Here is an 18,439-nt window from a genome sequence, read left to right as displayed (position 1 = left end):
CATTTTATGATTTGGCATTCTGATAAACAATAAAATACAAGCTCCCACCTTTTCAGAATGCCAAATCATAAAATGATCAGTCGTGAAGCAGTCATTTTATGATTTGGCATTCTGATAAACAATAAAATACAAGCTCCCACCTTTTCAGAATGCCAAATCATAAAATGATTGCTTCACGACTGATTTGATAGCGACCGCCGATGCGAAAACCGCTGTGTGAGTTCGAAAAGTGAGTTACAGAATCGCAGGGATGGCCTCTTGCGGACAAATAAACAAATCAATACTTACCCAAAAGTCCCCGCAAAAGTAGAAAAACCAAACCCTGTTGTACGAACATTTTTCTAATTAGGTATACTTTTTACGCCTATTTATAAGGTAATAAAACAATGTTTCGAAAGGAAAATAAGAAAATTAATTATAAAAGTAATTAACTTTTCACTTGTATAATTAATTATTATATTGTCTTTCGTATGGTAATTTAAAAAATAGAATCAATATTGTTTTTTCTTCTAATTAAGTATCGATGTTAAGAACTCTGGTAATATGGGCTACAAATAAAAATATATTCAAATTTAAAATCATTTATTCATTTACGTACAATTTAGGTACAATTATGAACGTCAATAAAGAAATACATATTAAATGCTTCTAATTCACGCTAGACGAGAAGTTACAATTGGGACCTCATATAACATGAGACAACCCGCAACAATTTGTATGACAATAGGTACTTGGCGATTAAAAAGAGTGGCGGAAAGTTTCTTGCCAGTTCTTCTTACCCGCTCTACGCCCTTGACTTGCGAACTGGTAGTAAATGTAAATTTACAATTAATTTAACTTGACGATTCAAAAGTGTACTTGGTTACCCACTTGAATAAAGATATTTTGAGTTTGAAGAGAAACAAATGTAGAAACTGCGCGTTCGGTCTATTTTAGCTACTTTCACAGCATAATGTCGTACAGCATTTTGTCTCTCATAATTTAATCTCTTAGGGGACTATTTAAAAAGATTAATATTATGACAGTACCTTGCCAATTGATATATGAAAATATTATGTATGTAAAGCTTAGGTTTCTAGAAAAGCGGTGCGGTTATCTAACGGCCGTAATGTAGCGTTGGGTGACGTCACCCATACGTTGTCTATAAATAACATCGGAGTAGGTTTCCTAGAGAACGTAGAGTGTCACCGTAACGTCAAATAGCGGTGCTGTCATTTGCATGACGGCCGTCATAGCGGTGATAAAGTTCAACGTTTTTCGCGTGTAGCGGTGCCTATATTTAATAAATACAATGAGTGGAAACGTGACTTGGACGAGCGAAAATGATTGTTTTTTTGCATTATGTTAAAAAGTAAAGACGGGCGTTATTAACAACCGTAAAATGACGGCCGTTAGTTAACGGCACCGCTCTTCTAGGAAACCTAAGGAATAATCTAGATCTTGTAAGTAAAATAAGTGATAGACATAATTTCATTACTAGAAATAAAAATAAAATAGCTCAACCATCTTTCAGATTAGCCAAAGTTCAAACATCATTTATGGGGTATTGTGTTAAATGTTACAATAAAATACCGTGTGACATATTAAAACTAAATGAACGAAAATTTTTTTTTTTATTAAAAGTACACTTTGTAAACAAGCATATTGCAAATTAGAGGATTATCTTCAAGATAAGAATGCTTGGAAACATGCTGGTCCTGCTCCATAGGACAATCATAGAGCCTGGACAAAATCAATTGGTTGCGGATCTAATTTAACGCATTATTTTATGTTTATCTCACACACTGATTTATTGTTTTTTTATTACTATTTAATGTATAATATTCTACGGTTTCGATATTTGTAAATATGTGAGGAACATATATACTATCAATCAATAATAGACCTGTATAGTAATTTTCACATAATATAATTATTTAGCTAACGTATACAAATATTGTAAATTCTATTTTAAAAGAGTAAGTGTGGAGTTTCTTGCCCATTCTTCTCCTCTCGAAACTACTAAGGGACAACTAGAATCATCTTTATATTTTATTTAACGTTCAAAAGTGCAATTTTTGTTGGTCTAATTGGAATAAATGATTAGACGCAGAGCAATAAAACTTCCTTTTTGACAATGCCGCACGGTATTGCTGCGGCGAGTCTCTCCGTATATGATTTAGATAGTACTGAGATTACAAAAATAACATAATGTTCAGAACTTGAGAACATGTGTTTAGAACAATACAACTCATTATTGTAATTTTAGCCTTCACAAATACTTTTGTTGTTGTGCTTGATGTAAAGAACTTATATTAGAGTTGACCTACATTATTTTACCTATTTATAATTATTGACCTATTCTTTTATTGATAATTGTATTTTAATTTATTATAATTGACAGTGAAAATAAAATGGCAGAGTGACAGGACATTTGTTTTTGAAGTGAAACTTCTTTATCGGGGTTGGAAAAAAATTTAGTGTAACATTTTTTCGTTACGCGTCACATTTTTCCGTTACGCGTTATCTTTTGAAGTGAAACTTCTTTATCGACGTATGGGAGAAATTTTTTATATTTTTTAGCAGATTACGCGCCATGTTGCTTTTTGAAGTGAAACTTCTTTATCGGCGTTGGAAAAAAATTTACACACATTTTTCGAAAAATAAGGTCATAAAGAAGTTTCACTTCTTACGTGTGTACACCTAGTACACGCACACTTTTTTTTTTGTTAGCTGCGTCTTCCAAAGAGTAAGTTTTATTATGGCTGGCATTTGCGGTTGGCAGGCATGGCGGTTGGTTGGAGGGTTGGTCAACATGGCATGGCTTGGCAGGATGTGACTGGCGACGTCACTTCCGTTACAAAATATAATGTGATAGTAAGGTCCCTCCTTACCTCTAACTTGTTGTATCCCAAGACAAACAATGTTGGATACATTACTGGGTAAAATGGATACACTCTATACAACCTCATGTAAATGTATATCGTAAATTTATTTTGAATACGCTCCACCATTTGAGAATATTTTTGAAGTTATACTTCTTTAGGCGCGTTATGAAAAATTGATGAGAGTGAAATTTTACGAGGCGCGCGCACCGTGACACAAAATTATCAGAATGAAGTTGCCCACGGATGATGCTACGGCATTGGACATTATTTAAAAACAACATTCGAATAATAATAGAATTTATGTTACACTTAATGTAAGAGAATAATAATAAATATTTATTTATTTAATTTTTCAAATGTAAACTGAACTTTATTGACTTTAATGACTCCTTTTCCAGTCTTTGATTATTTAATTGTAATTAATTATTTGCATGCAATCAAAAACTATTTTTTAATAATGCCAAAGAAGTATAACTTCTTACGCGCGTACATAAGTACACACATCCTTTTTTTTGTCTCATGAAAAGTAAGCAGATTGTGACTAATGTTCTTTTTGAAACTACTGATTCAATTAAGGCTTTCGTAAGTGTTTCATGTGTATGTGTGTATGAATTAACATGATGATGTCAAAAGAAACACAGATTTGTATATTAAATGTTTATTAATTAAATAATTCACGATGCTTTCAGCGCAGCGTCCAATTCAGAAAGCGTCGCGGTCGCCTTCTTCAATTGCTCTGTTTGTTGTTTGCCCGTCTTAGCGAGAGCAGAGAGACTGACTTTCAAATTAGCTAGTCTCGTTTCCACTCTTTCCTTCTCCTCGCTGAGGAGTTTAAGTGCCTTAGAACCTGAAAAGTATTCGGCCATGAGCAAGACGAAAACCATGGCGAGTTTCGTTTAAAATAAATGTATTAATTAATTTAAATTTGTAGGCATCCCTACTCATCGGCAAAGAAGACAGAGGGTGTAGGCCGAGAGAAAAAGCCGGCGAAAAAACCTCTCGGTACTCTTTTAAAATAGCAAATCATCAAACAACACTTATTTTAAAACAAATATCGCAAATTAATTAGAAGTAGCCTGTCTAGCACTAGTCCCAGGCCCTTTTATCAACTAGATAATCGTTAACTTTATAGTAAGCCTTTTTACACAGCTTTTCTTTAACACATTTCTTAAATTTATTAAAAGGCAGAGATAAAAGAGCCTCTGGGATTTTATTAAAGAAGAGTATACCTTTTCCCAAAAAAGAATTACTAACTTTAGATAGTCTAGTAGTAGTTTGTGACATGACGCGTAATGGGGGCAAACGCCGCTCATGGACACACATTGCCGGAAGACTGGCAAGTACGTTGCCGGCCTTTACAGTACAGGGGCAAACGGGCAGGAAGCTCATCTGATTTTAAGTGGTACTACCGCTCATGGACACACATTGCCGGAAGACTGGCAAGTGAGTTGCCGGCCTTTTTTACAGTACAGAGGCAAACGGGCAGGAAGCTCATCTGATTTTAAGTGGTACCACCGTTCATGGACACACATCGCCGGAAGACTGGCAAGTGCGTTGCCGGCCTTTTTTTACAGTACACGGGCAAACGGGCAGGAAGCTCATCTGATTTTAAGTGGTACCACCACTCATGGACACACATTGCCGGAAGACTGGCAAGTGCGTTGCCGGCTTTTTTTACAGTACAGGGGCAAACGGGCAGGAAGCTGATCTGATTTTAAGTGGTACCACCCCTCATGGACACACATTGCCGGAAGACTCGTAAGTGCGTTAGGGAGCGTTCAAGTATTACGTAACGAATTTTCGGAGGTGGGGGGGGTCCTTTTATAAAACGTTACGACGCGGGGCGGGAATTGAATTACGCGTTAATGTTAATATTATTTTCGACTTTTCCAGTACTTTACACCACATAATGGTAACTTTTAGGTATAAAGAGTCACTAGGTGGTCACGAAACGTTTTACTATACTTGGGTACAGAAAACGTTACGGTGCGTTACATGGGGGGGGGGTCAAAAATTACCAGCTTTTTTTACAGGCTCATCTGATTTATTTATTTAGAGTATGGGAACGAACAATGTTACTTTATCTATAATATAAAATTGAATCGCAAAACGGTAAGCGCATAACTCAACAATGCCTGGACCGATTTGGCCAATTCTTTTTTTATAATATTCCTTGAAGTACGAGGATGGTTCTTACGGAGAGAAAAATTAAAAAAAATTGAGTGAAAAAGTCTAAAAACAACACTTTTCTATATTCCCATACATAATATTCGTAATAATACTTAAAAGTCAATTTGAACTTTAATACCATATCATAAAGTCTTGAACTTTATGATATGTAAGTGGAGGGGTTCCGGGAAGGTAAATTTTTATTTTTTGACAATTTATTTGTTGTATTATCAACTTTCTTTTTTTTTATCTTACTAGCTAGACCGGTGTCCCGAATAGCAGAATAAGTATTAAAAAAAATAAAGAATCGACTGTTAGGCGGTACGATGTTCGCCAGGCCAGCTAGTATATTAGACATATGTACTTACCTAACAGAGGTATATAATCACCGGCCTTCTCATCACGTATGTCAAGAGTGAACCATTCATCCACGTCTTCAGAGTCTGATGACTGAAAATCCTGTAAAAAAAATCAAAGTGCAAATAAAAACATTGCCACTTTTTTTTTATTGCTCTGGCACGATTTGTGCATTAGCCAGCGTCAAGTATAAGATTTTTATAATTCTTGCTTTTTGCCTTAGCAATTCGACCATGTCCTCCATGTACGGTTTAGGCACTTGCCCGGTACCGCACAACCCTCCCAAAGGCCGAGAACAAATTTAAATTAAATTAAAACTTGCCCTCGAACCGGGATTCGAACCCGGTACCCCTCACCTAGCTGCCACTTAATAAGTGCTTAAACCGTACATGGAGGACACGGTCGAATTTCTAAAGACAAGCACGAATTATAAAAAATCCTATACTTGACGCTGGCTAATGCACAAATCGTGCCAGAGCCATTTAAAAAAAAAAAGAAAGATAAACATTTCCATAATACATTACATATGTGTAACTCTAGCGGTTTTGGCTCGCCAGAATAGCTCGCAGATGGTAGATTTTTCCTACTTAATTGATATTTTGGACAAGTCACACAATATCTTTATAAATTGTAGCCTATATGTTATTCTGATGTATAAACTATATTATTGTAAAGTTTCATTAAAATCCATTCAGTAGTTTTTACGTGAAAGACAAACAAACATCCATCTAGGGATGTGAAAAAATAATCGATTATTAAAAAAAAAAACGATTTTAATCGATTTTTTTACGCGATTTTTATATTTAAAATAATCGATTAATAATCGATTAATAATTGAAAATCAATCATGTATATGTCTGGTCTTTTATAACCCGGACCTCGAAGTATTAGGGATATTCGATATACAACGATGTTTACAATGCGTTACATTGAATCCGATTCTTTGAAGATGTATTAATATACTCGATACATTGATGATTTTGATTATTCTTAAACGTTAATTTGTGTTTATAATTTATATTGTTTATTTTTAATTTAAAAAACCATGAAAAATAAAATATTTAGGGTGTTTATTTTGAAATTAATTCAAAAATTAGGAAAAAATCGATTAATAAAAAAAAATCGATTATTTTTTTAAGAAAAATCGATTATTTATTAATCGATTATTCATGCTAAAAAAATAATCGATTAATAAAAAATCTATTTTTTATGCAGAATGTCACATCCCAACAGTGTTGATCCATCTATACTCACAAACTTTCGCTTATAATATTAGTAATTAAATTAATATACGTACATCAAACAACGAGTCGTCTTCAGATACGTTCGTATCACAATCGGAAGGCACTTCTTCGTCCATTACTTCCGGTTTCATTATATCTTGGAATTTTGGTTTACTTTCCACTTGAGAAAACTCCTGAAAATATCATTCATTTATCAGATACTAGCCGAATTAAAATAGGAAATAAATAAAATGTTATAACATTTTATTATTTTTCATATTTTTATTATTCTTCTTTTTAACTTCCCGCTAAGAAAATTGAAAATTTTTGACAGTCGAGTTTTTAACAGATGTTGACGTTTAGAGGTTCTAGGAAGTCTCCCCGAATGTTTCCGCGGTGAAGTCCGTATGGATAAATTTTCATAAAAGTAAAACCGCAATAAAAAAATGAAGGAACGTTGGAATTTAAAAAATAAATAGCCATAAACCATCTAGGAAAAACCGCATCGAATGGCAGTAGTTTCATGTCGATACGATCAGTGGTTTAGGCGTAAACGAGCTTCAAACGAAGACCATTTCGCAACAAATTAAACCTATTTTAAAGTGTTATCTCTATATAACGACACTTAAGGGACTGTTCATTTTAAGGAGAGAAGAAAAATCAGAATGAGAAAAAGAAAGTTTATTTCAGACTAGGAGAGCGTTCAAGTAACTAATTTGGGGGGGGGGGGGTTTTGTCTTTTTGTAAAACAATGCGGGGCGGGGACTGAATTATGCGTTATTGTTAATATTAGTTTCGACTTTCCAGTACTTTAACACCACATCAAGGTAACTTTTAGGTCTAAAGACTCACTGGGTGGTCACGAAACGTTTTACTATTGGGTACAGAAAAACATTATGGCGCGTTACATTGAGGGGGTCAATAATCTCCAAACACGTTAACGATCAAGACTAAAACGTAGGCACTGACTGAAAATATAAAGCACGATGCATGGTCATATATCATAAGCATTAACACATTTGCAGGGACAATCACAATGTATGATCAGACTTCCTCCACATTAATCATCGCATATTACAGAGAAAAGCACGACGCATGGTCAGTCATCGTCACATTACCACATATTACTGGGACAACCCGACACATGAACACAAATATTACCTCCATATCTTCATCCAGATATTCTTCAGTATACTGTAATTCTTCTTTGATCGGCTGCGTGATCTCCCTCGAGAAAGTTGGTTTTTTGATTATACTCTGCACTTCGCGTGTTATCGTTTTTAACTGTGGTTTACCTGAAATCAATAACAGTTACTGATTAGGGAGCGTTTAAGTATTACGTCACGCAATTTTTGGAGAATATTGACCCCCCCCCCCCCCCTCGCGTAACGCGCCGTAACGTTTTTCTGTACCCAATAGTAAAACGTTTCGTGACCACCCAGTGACTCTTTATAACTTAAAAGTTACCATTATGTGGTGTAAAGTACTGGAAAGTCGAAAATAAAAATAAAATATGAACAGCGGGCAAACGGGCAGGAGGCTCACCTGATGTTAAGTGATACCGCTGCCCATGGACACTTTCAGTGCCAGAATTCGAATTGGTTTGGAAATACTTCAGTGGGATGCTGATTCCACATAGTGGTGATGCGCAAAGACTGCCTTAAAAAACACTCAGTTGTGGAACGACGGACGTCGAGGTGATAGGGGTGGAATTTCGTATTTCACCTCTAAGTCCAATGAAAAAATATTCCAAAATTCTATGATATTTATGAATTGTTTTCGAATTTCAGTAAAAAAAAATAACTTCATCTTGGCAAAATTTCTGCCTAGCGAGCATTCTAAAAGTTAAATCTGGAGAATATGGTGGAATAAATTTGGATTTATTACGATTGAAGCTTCAAACACGGCTCAGAATTCGTTGTTGTTTTTGGTTGCCAAAAAGCAGTACTTTATTAAAACACGAGCTCTGAAGATGCGGTGAAAGCGTACGAAAATGCCATAGAAGAGACCCCTAATAAAGAATGGGCCCACTGCTTTTCTCAGTGGTTCCAACGAATGCGACGATGTGTAGGGAGGAACGAAGATTACTTCGAAAAACCATAAAAGTATTGGCAACTTTTTCATTTTCTAAACATTTTCAGTGTTACCTAGGTATCAGCCTAAGTGCCCTGCCTCTCCGGGACGCCATGGCCACGTCGCCGGCTACGTAGCCATGGCTACCTCTGGCTTCCTTCGGATGCCAAATGGAGTAGCCAATAGCAGCCATTTTCTGGCCAGTCAGTTCTCTCGGCTTGTAGAAAATGGAAGCGTTGTCAATAGAACGTTTTATTTTTCTTGAACCGTAATATTATCTGGTTCTTTAAAAATATCTACTATTTCTTCCCAGCATTTAATTTTCATATTACGATCAGAATACTCAGATAACGAGGCATCCCATAAACAGGGACGATTCTGAATTTCTACGATAAATCTCTCAGTATCGAAACTCCTTTTTCGCTATCTTATTGCAATGAGCGCGAATTTGGCTACCGAGTGAATGAGACGCAACCTGGCGACGTCGCCAGGCTGCCAAGTAGCCAGTCTCCACCCAAGTGACCCGTCGTCTTGGCTACGCTTCCAAATTGGCGACGTTGCCAAACCGTCGCCAAGTGAGTGAGGTGCCATACATGTGAATACTAATTGTTTGGATACGTAGCCGGCGACGTGGCCATGTCGTCCCGGTAAGGGAAGGCACTAATAGTTTACGACCTTAACCTTCAGAATACACAAATAATTCCTAAAACATACAAATACATATGAAATATTACCTCGACTCTTGTCAACGATGACAGCCTTCTTGGTGACTGTTATGGAGGGCCTGATGACTCCGGCCTTGCCCGTAGTTTCCGCTGCAACTTTGCTGGCTCTCTCCTTCGCCATACCGAATATTCTCTTCATTGTTGTCACCTCTTCCGATGACTACAATTGAATTGTATTCAAGATCTCAGATTTTTAAGCTATTGCATAGATTTTATCGCGGGCTTTGAGCGCGGCGACCGAATCAAGAAATTCCGTAACGAAAAAAAACCTAACACACGATGACGTATAGTTGCGACAAATACGCGTTAGAGTGGGACAGAACGCATACTGCGTATTCACATCTCTCTCACGAGATCGGTGACGAAGCGTGAGCGCGGCCGGTGCAGCCGGTACGCGTTAGAGTGAGACAGATTATATCGGCGAGTCTGGTAGAGTGGTAGGTTGAATTAATATCAAAGAAAAACAAATACTGCATATATAAAAAATAATTATGATGATAAATAATATACTACAATGTTTGACAGTATGAAAAATAGTGTGAGACCTTTCAAGTGTTACGTAAGCTGATTTACTGCGATAACAACCCCCCCCCCCCCCCCCCCCAGCACCCAGCAAAAGCAGAGCTCTCAAAAATAATACAAAATAGTACATAAAAGTATTAAAGGAATGCTCGAAAAATGCATTACGTTTTATAGACAATGTGTGGGTAATATGCGTAAAGAAGTAAATAATTACTGTTGACGTAATCACCAAATAAGAAAATCAACGACCCCCCTCCCCCCATCCCCCTATAGTGCTTACGTAATACTTGAACGGCTGTCATTGAGATGATGATGATATTAATTTATCCCTAATGGGAAAGGCAAAGGACTTTTGTCATTGAGATGATGATGATGATATTAATTTATCCCTAATGGGAAAGGCAAAGGACATTTATCCCTAATGGGAAAGGCAAAGGACTTTTGTCATTGAGATGATGATGATGATATTAATTTATCCCTAATGGGAAAGGCAAAGGACTTTTGTCATTGAGATGATGATGATGATATTAATTTATCCCTAATGGGAAAGGCAAAGGACTTTTGTCATTGAGATGATGATTATGATGATATTAATTTATCCCTAATGGGAAAGGCAAAGGACTTTTGTCATTGAGATGATGATGATGATATTAATTTATCCCTAATGGGAAAGGCAAAGGACTTTTGTCATTGAGATGATGATGATGATATTAATTTATCCCTAATGGGAAAGGCAAAGGACTTTTGTCATTGAGATGATGATGATGATGATATTAATTTATCCCTAATGGGAAAGGCAAAGAACTTTTGTCATTGAGATGATGATGATGATGATATTAATTTATCCCTAATGGGAAAGGCAAAGGACTTTGGACCATACAGCCAGGTCTTGTTCTTGGTAATAATTGGAGAATTTTGGTAGTTTCAAAGGCCGAAGCCACGTCTTACGTAGTTAGGAGTCCATCTTGGAGTCCCCTGTCATTCAAGTTATTATGTAAAGCGGTATAGTATTTAAAAAAAAAACTATACTCACGTCATAACTGTCACCCTCTCTGTCACTTGTCACTTCAGTCTTAAGTGTGTATTTCATAGATTGGTTATCGCTTTGCTGAAAAAATAATATCTATCTCGTGAATTATATAGAACAAACGGGCAGGCTTCGCTGATGTAAGTAGAATGCTCGCGAATGCGCCGAGGGCCTTTAAAGAATTTGTACAACTTATGTATTGAAATTAAAAATTCTAATTTGAAGAAAACTTTATGGAACACAATGTGGGCTTTCGCAAGTGCGTTGCCGGCTTTTTAGGAATTGATACGCTCTTTTCGTACATAGACACAACATTTATTACTAACGAAACACATACACAGAAACACACAAAATAATAAACCTATAAAAAAAACGGAATGAGTTATTTTAAGTGTGTAATGTATGTGTGTGTGTGTGTGTGTGTTGTGGTTGTAAATAGCCCTGACTCAGCATTTTCTATGGAGCAGACGTGTTCTTATAATATTTGTGTGTAAAGTATTTAGTAAATAAAAAATAAAAGTAACAATAATTGTTACTGAAACTATTGTAAGAAATAGATAAATAAATATTTTGGGCGGATTAAAAACTAGATTTCGTGGGATTTTTGTTGAGTACATGTACTTAAGGAAAACATCGTGAGGAAACCGACATGTCTTAGACCCAAAAAGTCGAGCTGATCACCTACTTGCCTATTAGATTTAAAAATGATCATAAAACAGATTCAGAAATCTGAGGCCAAGACCTAAAGATGTTGTAGGCACTGATTTTTGAAGTGAAACTTCTTTATCGGCGTCGGAAACATTTTCATCAAACAACGTCATCACATTTTTCCGTTACGCGCCATCTTTTTCTTGTCCTGCGATTTCGGATCCAGTTTATTGATTAGTTGCAAGATTTGTTGTTTGTTAAGTTTGCCTATCTCTGAAAACTAACTTCAGGCTTACCGCAACGTACTGTTATTTATATTGGATCATTTTTTTCACGTTATATTTAATTAATATTGCAGTATTATGTTTAGTAATAAATAGAAATTATGCTTTTAAATCATTATTATTTATGTCAAAAACCGTGTAGTGCGTTCATAAAATGTATAAAATTTATATTAATAACGATAACAATGATAGTAATAATTATATTACAATTAATAAAATTCTGTCATAATCTTAGTAGTAATAAGGTAACATGAAATAATTGTATTTGTATTCATGTCTATGATAATAAAAGCCTTTTGTTAAACTTTATCTAACCAATTTCTGTAAAGTTGCATATAGTAGATCATTTTTCGTAAAATAAGGTCATAAAGAAGTTTCACTTCTTACGTGTGTACACTAGTACACGCATACATTTTTTCCATGTACCATATAACTGCGACAATTGTCAAATAAAGTTGCAAAAAAGGCCTACCTGTCTCACATCGTATGTATCTTCGTCACTCATATCTTCGGGCTCCGCCTTTGTGGGCACCTTCTTGTTCAAAACACTTCTTGCCACGCGCACTTCTCTTATGTTCTCTGCTTGCTGAAAATATTTCATTTATACATGTAACTTTCAGCGTTCAAGTATTACGTCACGCAATTTTTGGAGGTTATTAACCCCCCCCCCCCATGTAACACGTCGTAACGTTTTTCTGTACCCAATAGTAAAACGTTTCGTGACCACATAGTGACTCTTTATACCTAAAAGTTACCATTATGTAGTGTATAGTACTGCTGCTTGAACGTTCCCATACAACAACTAACAACGTAAGTTTGCTCAAAAGAAATATTTATTATTATTATTCATAGGCAGCTGAGGGGGCGTTCAAGTATTACGTAACGAGTTTTGGGAGGAGGCCCCCCTCCTCGGTCCTTTTGTAAAACGTTACGATGCGGGGCAGGGATTGAATTACGCGTCATTGTTAATATTATTTTCGACTTACACCACATAATAGTAACTAAAGAGTCACTAGATGGTCACGAAACGTTTTACTATACTCGAGTACAGTACTGTACTTGGGTACTGAAAAACGTTACGGCGAGTTACAGGGGGGGGGGGGGGTCAATAATCTCCAAAAATTGCAGCTCTGTATGCTGACAAGAGTTCCTCATAGTTTTTCCTTAAGCAGGCATATATACCTTGAATACATCATCATCATCACTTGTATCATCATGTCTGTCTGCTCTTGCTTTCTTCGTTAGCTCTTTGGTCTTTGTCTTTTGATCATCTTCACCAAGCATTCTCTAAAACATGTAAATATGAAACCTGTAATTCGGGTGCAAACAAAATAAAAAAGTGTGTGTATGTACACGCGTTAGAAGTTATACTTCTTAAGCGTAACAAGATAAAATCTTTTCAAAAAATTTATTCTACGTTTGTAGAAAAAACGAGACTAACAATAGAAAAAACTAAAATGTTAAATATAGCTAACTTCAGGGTGTCGGTTTAATGTGACGGTGCGCGCGCGCATCGTAGAAATTTACTCTGATCATTTTTCCCTAACGCACCAAAAGTATAAGTTCAAAAACTAAAATGTTGACTATAGCTAACTTCAGTGTGTCGGTTTTTTGTGACGGTGCGCGCGCGCATCGTAGAAATTTACTCTGATCATTTTTCCCTAACGCACCAAAAGTATAAGTTCAAAAACTAAAATGTTGACTATAGCTAACTTCAGTGTGTCGGTTTTTTGTGACGGTGCGCGCGCGCATCGTAGAAATTTACTCTGATCATTTTTCCCTAACGCACCAAAAGTATAAGTTCAAAAACTAAAATGTTGACTATAGCTAACTTCAGTGTGTCGGTTTTTTGTGACGGTGTGCGCGCGCATCGTAAAAATTTACCTCATTACTTTTCCCTAAAGCGCAAAAAGAAGTATAACTTCAAAAAAATAATACCACAGTATCTTAACATTTATAAGTGCAAATTTTATATAAAAAACATACCAGTAATTCATCAGTGGAATGTCCGTCATCATCAGATTGTTGTATTGATTCATCTATGTCACTCTCTTCTTTTGCTTCATGCTTTTTCTTGCGAACTAGGAATGTACCTAGGGCTTCGGGTATCTCAGAGTTCTGAAGTTATAAAACCATGGTTACATTGGCAAAAATTGTGAAAGATAAAATTCAGTTAAACCAACATACCGGTTATATTGACCAACTATCGGTTTTTACAAACAAATATGAGCAGTCCCTTCAGGTTTTTTTAACAGATTTTGACTGTATTAATAAAAATAAATTACTAACTAATCCACTAGAAATTTTGTAGTGTGAAAATAACATTAACTTCACATACAAATTAAGCTCATTTAGATATTACGGTATCTATATGGTTATTTATTAATTGATTTTATATCTATTTGAATTTGTTTAATTATAGTTCCAAGAAAAACAAGTGTAAACTCTTTATAACAACACTCAAGGGAGTGTACATGAATGGAAGACAAGCTAAACTATCCAAAGCCAAATGATTTCACCGCTTTAGGCGGTTTATTGTTAAATCGAGGGATGTTACATGGAGTTTACTCCGTAATTGTATGAGAATAAGTAACCATACCTGACTAGTCCCTTCCATACTATCTAATGCTTGTTCAATATCTTCAGCTTTCGTTGTGCTTGTTTCATTTTGTGTCTGAACTATTTGGGTATCTTCAATTGATTCATCTGCTAATTTTGTATCATCTATACTTTCATTTGTTTGGTTATTTTGGTCAGCCTGAAAATTTTTACAAAAAGATTTCTCAAAGAGCAGGAAGGACCAATAGCTACATGCTCATTTGAGGCTTAGGGGTGTCTAAACACTGCCATCTTTACTATTTACTTCTTGGCCACACCCAAATGTGAAACAACCCATACTATTAGTAGTAATAGACGATATACATACCATAGTAGTTCCATCATCATCAGTGAGTATCCCTTCACTGAGCCATTCCTCTTGTCCCTCATCCAACTCATCATCCGTCCCTTGACAAGAAGTCTATAAGAAAAAACAAAATGATAAAATGATAATGATAAATGCCTTCCTTTTCCCTCAATGGGGCAAGTATATATATTATAGTAATTAAACTTCTGTGCCTACCATGTAACTTATTATTTATATTACGTGCTGCTAAGAAATACTTTATCAATTTACGGGGTAAATTGTGTGTCAAAGCCGTCCCGGTATTGTACACAAACTACTAAACATTTAGCACCGGATTATGTCAATACCACGTTAATTAATTACCCAGGAAAATTCATATTTCTGGCAACGCATCTATGAATACATTTATAAAGAAAAATTGTAAAAAATAACCTAGTATTTACATACGATCGATAATTTACCTCGATCTTAGACATTTTAGCTGCTGGTTCTTCAGTGTCTGACATCTTTACAGTATAAATATATCAAAACAAGCTTTTTCTATCGTTTAACAAGAATATACTGCTGCAAACGAGTATTGTTAAATGTTAATTTCACTTAAACTTAACGTATATAATATACTTTTTGTATTACACAAACTTCATCAAAATTCAAAACATCGGAGTTTTTTTTTTAATTTTTGGCCCGCTTCAATTTTTTTTCATTTCGCCCATGGCGCAGGCGTATAGTCTTTCGACCATACCGCCTAGTCTTTGGTAGCATTTTTCCTTTGAGTTCCATTAAGTTCAGTTCTGTGGCCTGCTTTGAGCCAAAAGACAGCTTTTTAATGAATTATAACAGACACAGATTTAGTAGAGACTACAGTTAGACACAGATATGATATGGTAGGGATTAGGGATTTTTTGTTGTTTTTATTATTTCGCAAATTCCACAGAGTATCTATCTTTAGTCCGTATACACATCTGGCCGTCTTTTGCTAGTGACTCTTAGAATTATAAGAAAAAGCATACTGCAAGTTGGTTCTTTATATTCAATGTGTTTTCATTTACCTGTTACAAGTAGTTTTAATTTCGGGTTCAATGTATTGTTTTTTTTGTCAACATTTGTGATTTAGAATCGTAGATACGAGTACCTACGTAACCTTTACTATAGTTCATATTTTAGTAGACCAAAAGTTATGAATCGAACAAAATAAATGTATTTATTATTTATAGCAATAAGATTTCTGAAATACCTACTATCCCCGCTAATAAGCAATCGTTAAATAATGGGGACCCGTAACGGTTTTATGTTATAAATGCAGTTTTATAGTCCTTGAGAAACTAAAACATAAGGTGTAAAAAATTTTGTTCTACGACCAAAACTGACAAAGTTATGGGCAAAATACCAAACAAGGTTTACTGACCGCGCGAACGAAAGCAATGACGTCACAATATCTCAACGCTTGCCGCTGAACCACAGCGCGCCCCGCGCTGTTTATTCTGTTCGCGATACTCGTCCAACACGGAGCGTAACGTCACCAGTTTATACCCAATCGATTAATAAGTGATTTGATTTGTTTAATATTATAATATAACAAATCAGTGGTAGAAATAAGGTAGATATCGGTTTTGAGCAAGCGCAATCCGATAATCTACCTAAATGGTATTTGATTATCTTAGTAATCATTTAAACTATACAAGCGCTGAAATTCGTGGTTGGAAACTTCAGAGGTAAGCAAATCTCATTGTCAACCTAATCAAAACAGCAGGATAATAAGTAGGTCAGGAATACAGGGTCGTATTCAGGCCCGGGAAAATTCCCAGTAAGGTTTATGGATATGAACATGTTACCGGGAATATTCTTCTCAATGTTTCTGGGTGCATTGCCAGTCGGAAATCTTATTGGGAGTTAGTTCCTAGTATTGTTAGTAGGCAACGGACGGCACATTGCTGGTAAGTAAGTAAGAAAAGTGCCCGACGAAATGATTAATTTTATTTCAATCTCATCGACTTGCGTATTGTTGTCGTCTAGTTTTGTCAGTGCAAATGAATATAAGAAACAAAGTAATCGGTAGGTATACTTTATTCGTTTACCTTGGATTGTTTGAACAAGCAATCCTAATGAGAATGAAATAATCTTCTGCTCAAGCCGGATGACTATAGATGACTGTAGCAAAGCAGAAGAAGCAACATTATCGCAAGCTGATTCACCATTATGGAGGGAACTAAGATACTGCAGAGTAACGGCGTCAAAAATTCACGAAACTGCAAACTGCAAGACTGATGGTGTTTTAGTTGAACAGATTTTTGGGGCATCCATACAGGAGACAGTCGCTATGGAAAGAGGAAAACGTCTTGTAAAAATATTCGCAAAGAGTTTTAAAAAAAAGGCGTAAAATACGTCTAGCAGTTTTCGCGTGAAAAGCGTTCAACAGACAGACAAGAAATTCAAAAACAATATTTTTGGTTTCTATTGCGTGTATGGAGCTCTCATAACTCGATTATTCAAAAAAATATTCAATGTACAGAATTCACTTTGGCTACAGTTTTATTACCTACAGATACATATTCCCCAAAACGGGAATGTTCCGGCATTGGGAAATATTCCCGGGAACGGCACATTTCATTTAGTTGAGCCTCAGTATGACCCTGGGTTTTACCAGACTACTGAGGAAGGGTTATTAGAAATTTCACTACTTACACTTTTTATCATTTATTTATTCATTGAAATACACCTAGTACGACCCTGTATTTTTCTTTAACATTCGTAAACAAGTTTTACTAAGATACTGTTTACCACATGAGTAATGTAAGGTGTACTGTCACCCCTCTTCATGACAGTACACCATTTTTTGCGCACTTTCAGGTCCCTTGGCACATTAAAAAACAGTTTTTCAGGTGTACTAGTTGAAGTATTAGTACATTTCGGTACTATACAGTACTTATAATGCGGCATATTTTCACATAAAAACCACAAAACCACAACACGACCCGCGCAGATCGAGTGAACTTTAATAAATGAATGGCGAAGAGCGAGCGCGCGGTCCGTAGGGAAATCGTGACGTCACATGAGCATTTCGGCCGCGCCGCGGTTGGCTTGTACAAAATGTGTAATATCTTCGCAACCAATTTACCGATTTCAATGATTTAAAAAGTATTGTACCTAATCGAGTAAAAGGAACACCATTATATAGATAATATATGCATTTTCCGACTTGTTACGGGGACCCATTAATGTGAAGGTCTACGTGCGATTGCGGATGTGCGATATCTGATTTAAATCACATCATGTTTGTTTGTTCTCAGCGCGACCAGTTGGCTCTTCTCGAAGGTCTCATTTCCCTTCAAATTCCTTTCCCTTTATCCATATCCTGTTTACTTGCAACATTGGACCCACATGTATATAAACTTTTAGCACCAACCTTTATCTTAAGTAATGATATAAAAATTTTGACAATATGAACGTAAATATAAATTTAAATAATTATCTTTTCTTACACTTCTTTTTGTCTAGCTCTACAAGAATTGATCATTTATTTTAATGGTAAATTATTTTCAATTCCTGAATTCCGTTCCATCCGATAATTATATTTTTTTACCCGTTTCCCTGTTTTAACCCTGGGCACAAACCGAGCGGACTATTAAAAAAAAGTTAAGG

The 18,439-nt window shown here is 35.8% G+C and overlaps 1 protein-coding gene across 1 annotated transcript; it reads right to left on the bottom strand.

Moving 5' to 3' along the window:
- Positions 1-3,509: 3,509 nt before the first annotated feature.
- Positions 3,510-15,474, bottom strand: LOC125058177 (otolith matrix protein OMM-64-like). Its single transcript, XM_047662203.1, has 12 exons — positions 15,262-15,474; positions 14,822-14,914; positions 14,495-14,653; positions 13,882-14,013; positions 13,078-13,182; positions 12,368-12,481; positions 10,970-11,044; positions 9,424-9,574; positions 7,778-7,911; positions 6,691-6,810; positions 5,405-5,495; positions 3,510-3,714 (listed from the first exon to the last, which is right to left on the bottom strand). Exons 1-12 carry the CDS (start codon positions 15,304-15,306, stop codon positions 3,542-3,544), a joined length of 1,392 nt encoding a protein of 463 aa, XP_047518159.1. The 5' UTR covers positions 15,307-15,474; the 3' UTR covers positions 3,510-3,541.
- Between the last annotated feature and the right edge of the window lie 2,965 nt (positions 15,475-18,439).

This window comes from Pieris napi, chromosome 18 (genome assembly GCF_905475465.1).
Source record: "Pieris napi chromosome 18, ilPieNapi1.2, whole genome shotgun sequence".
NCBI lineage: Eukaryota > Metazoa > Arthropoda > Insecta > Lepidoptera > Pieridae > Pieris > Pieris napi.
The sequence above is the reverse complement of the archived record's forward strand: the minus strand, read 5'-3'. Positions and strand labels throughout refer to the sequence as shown.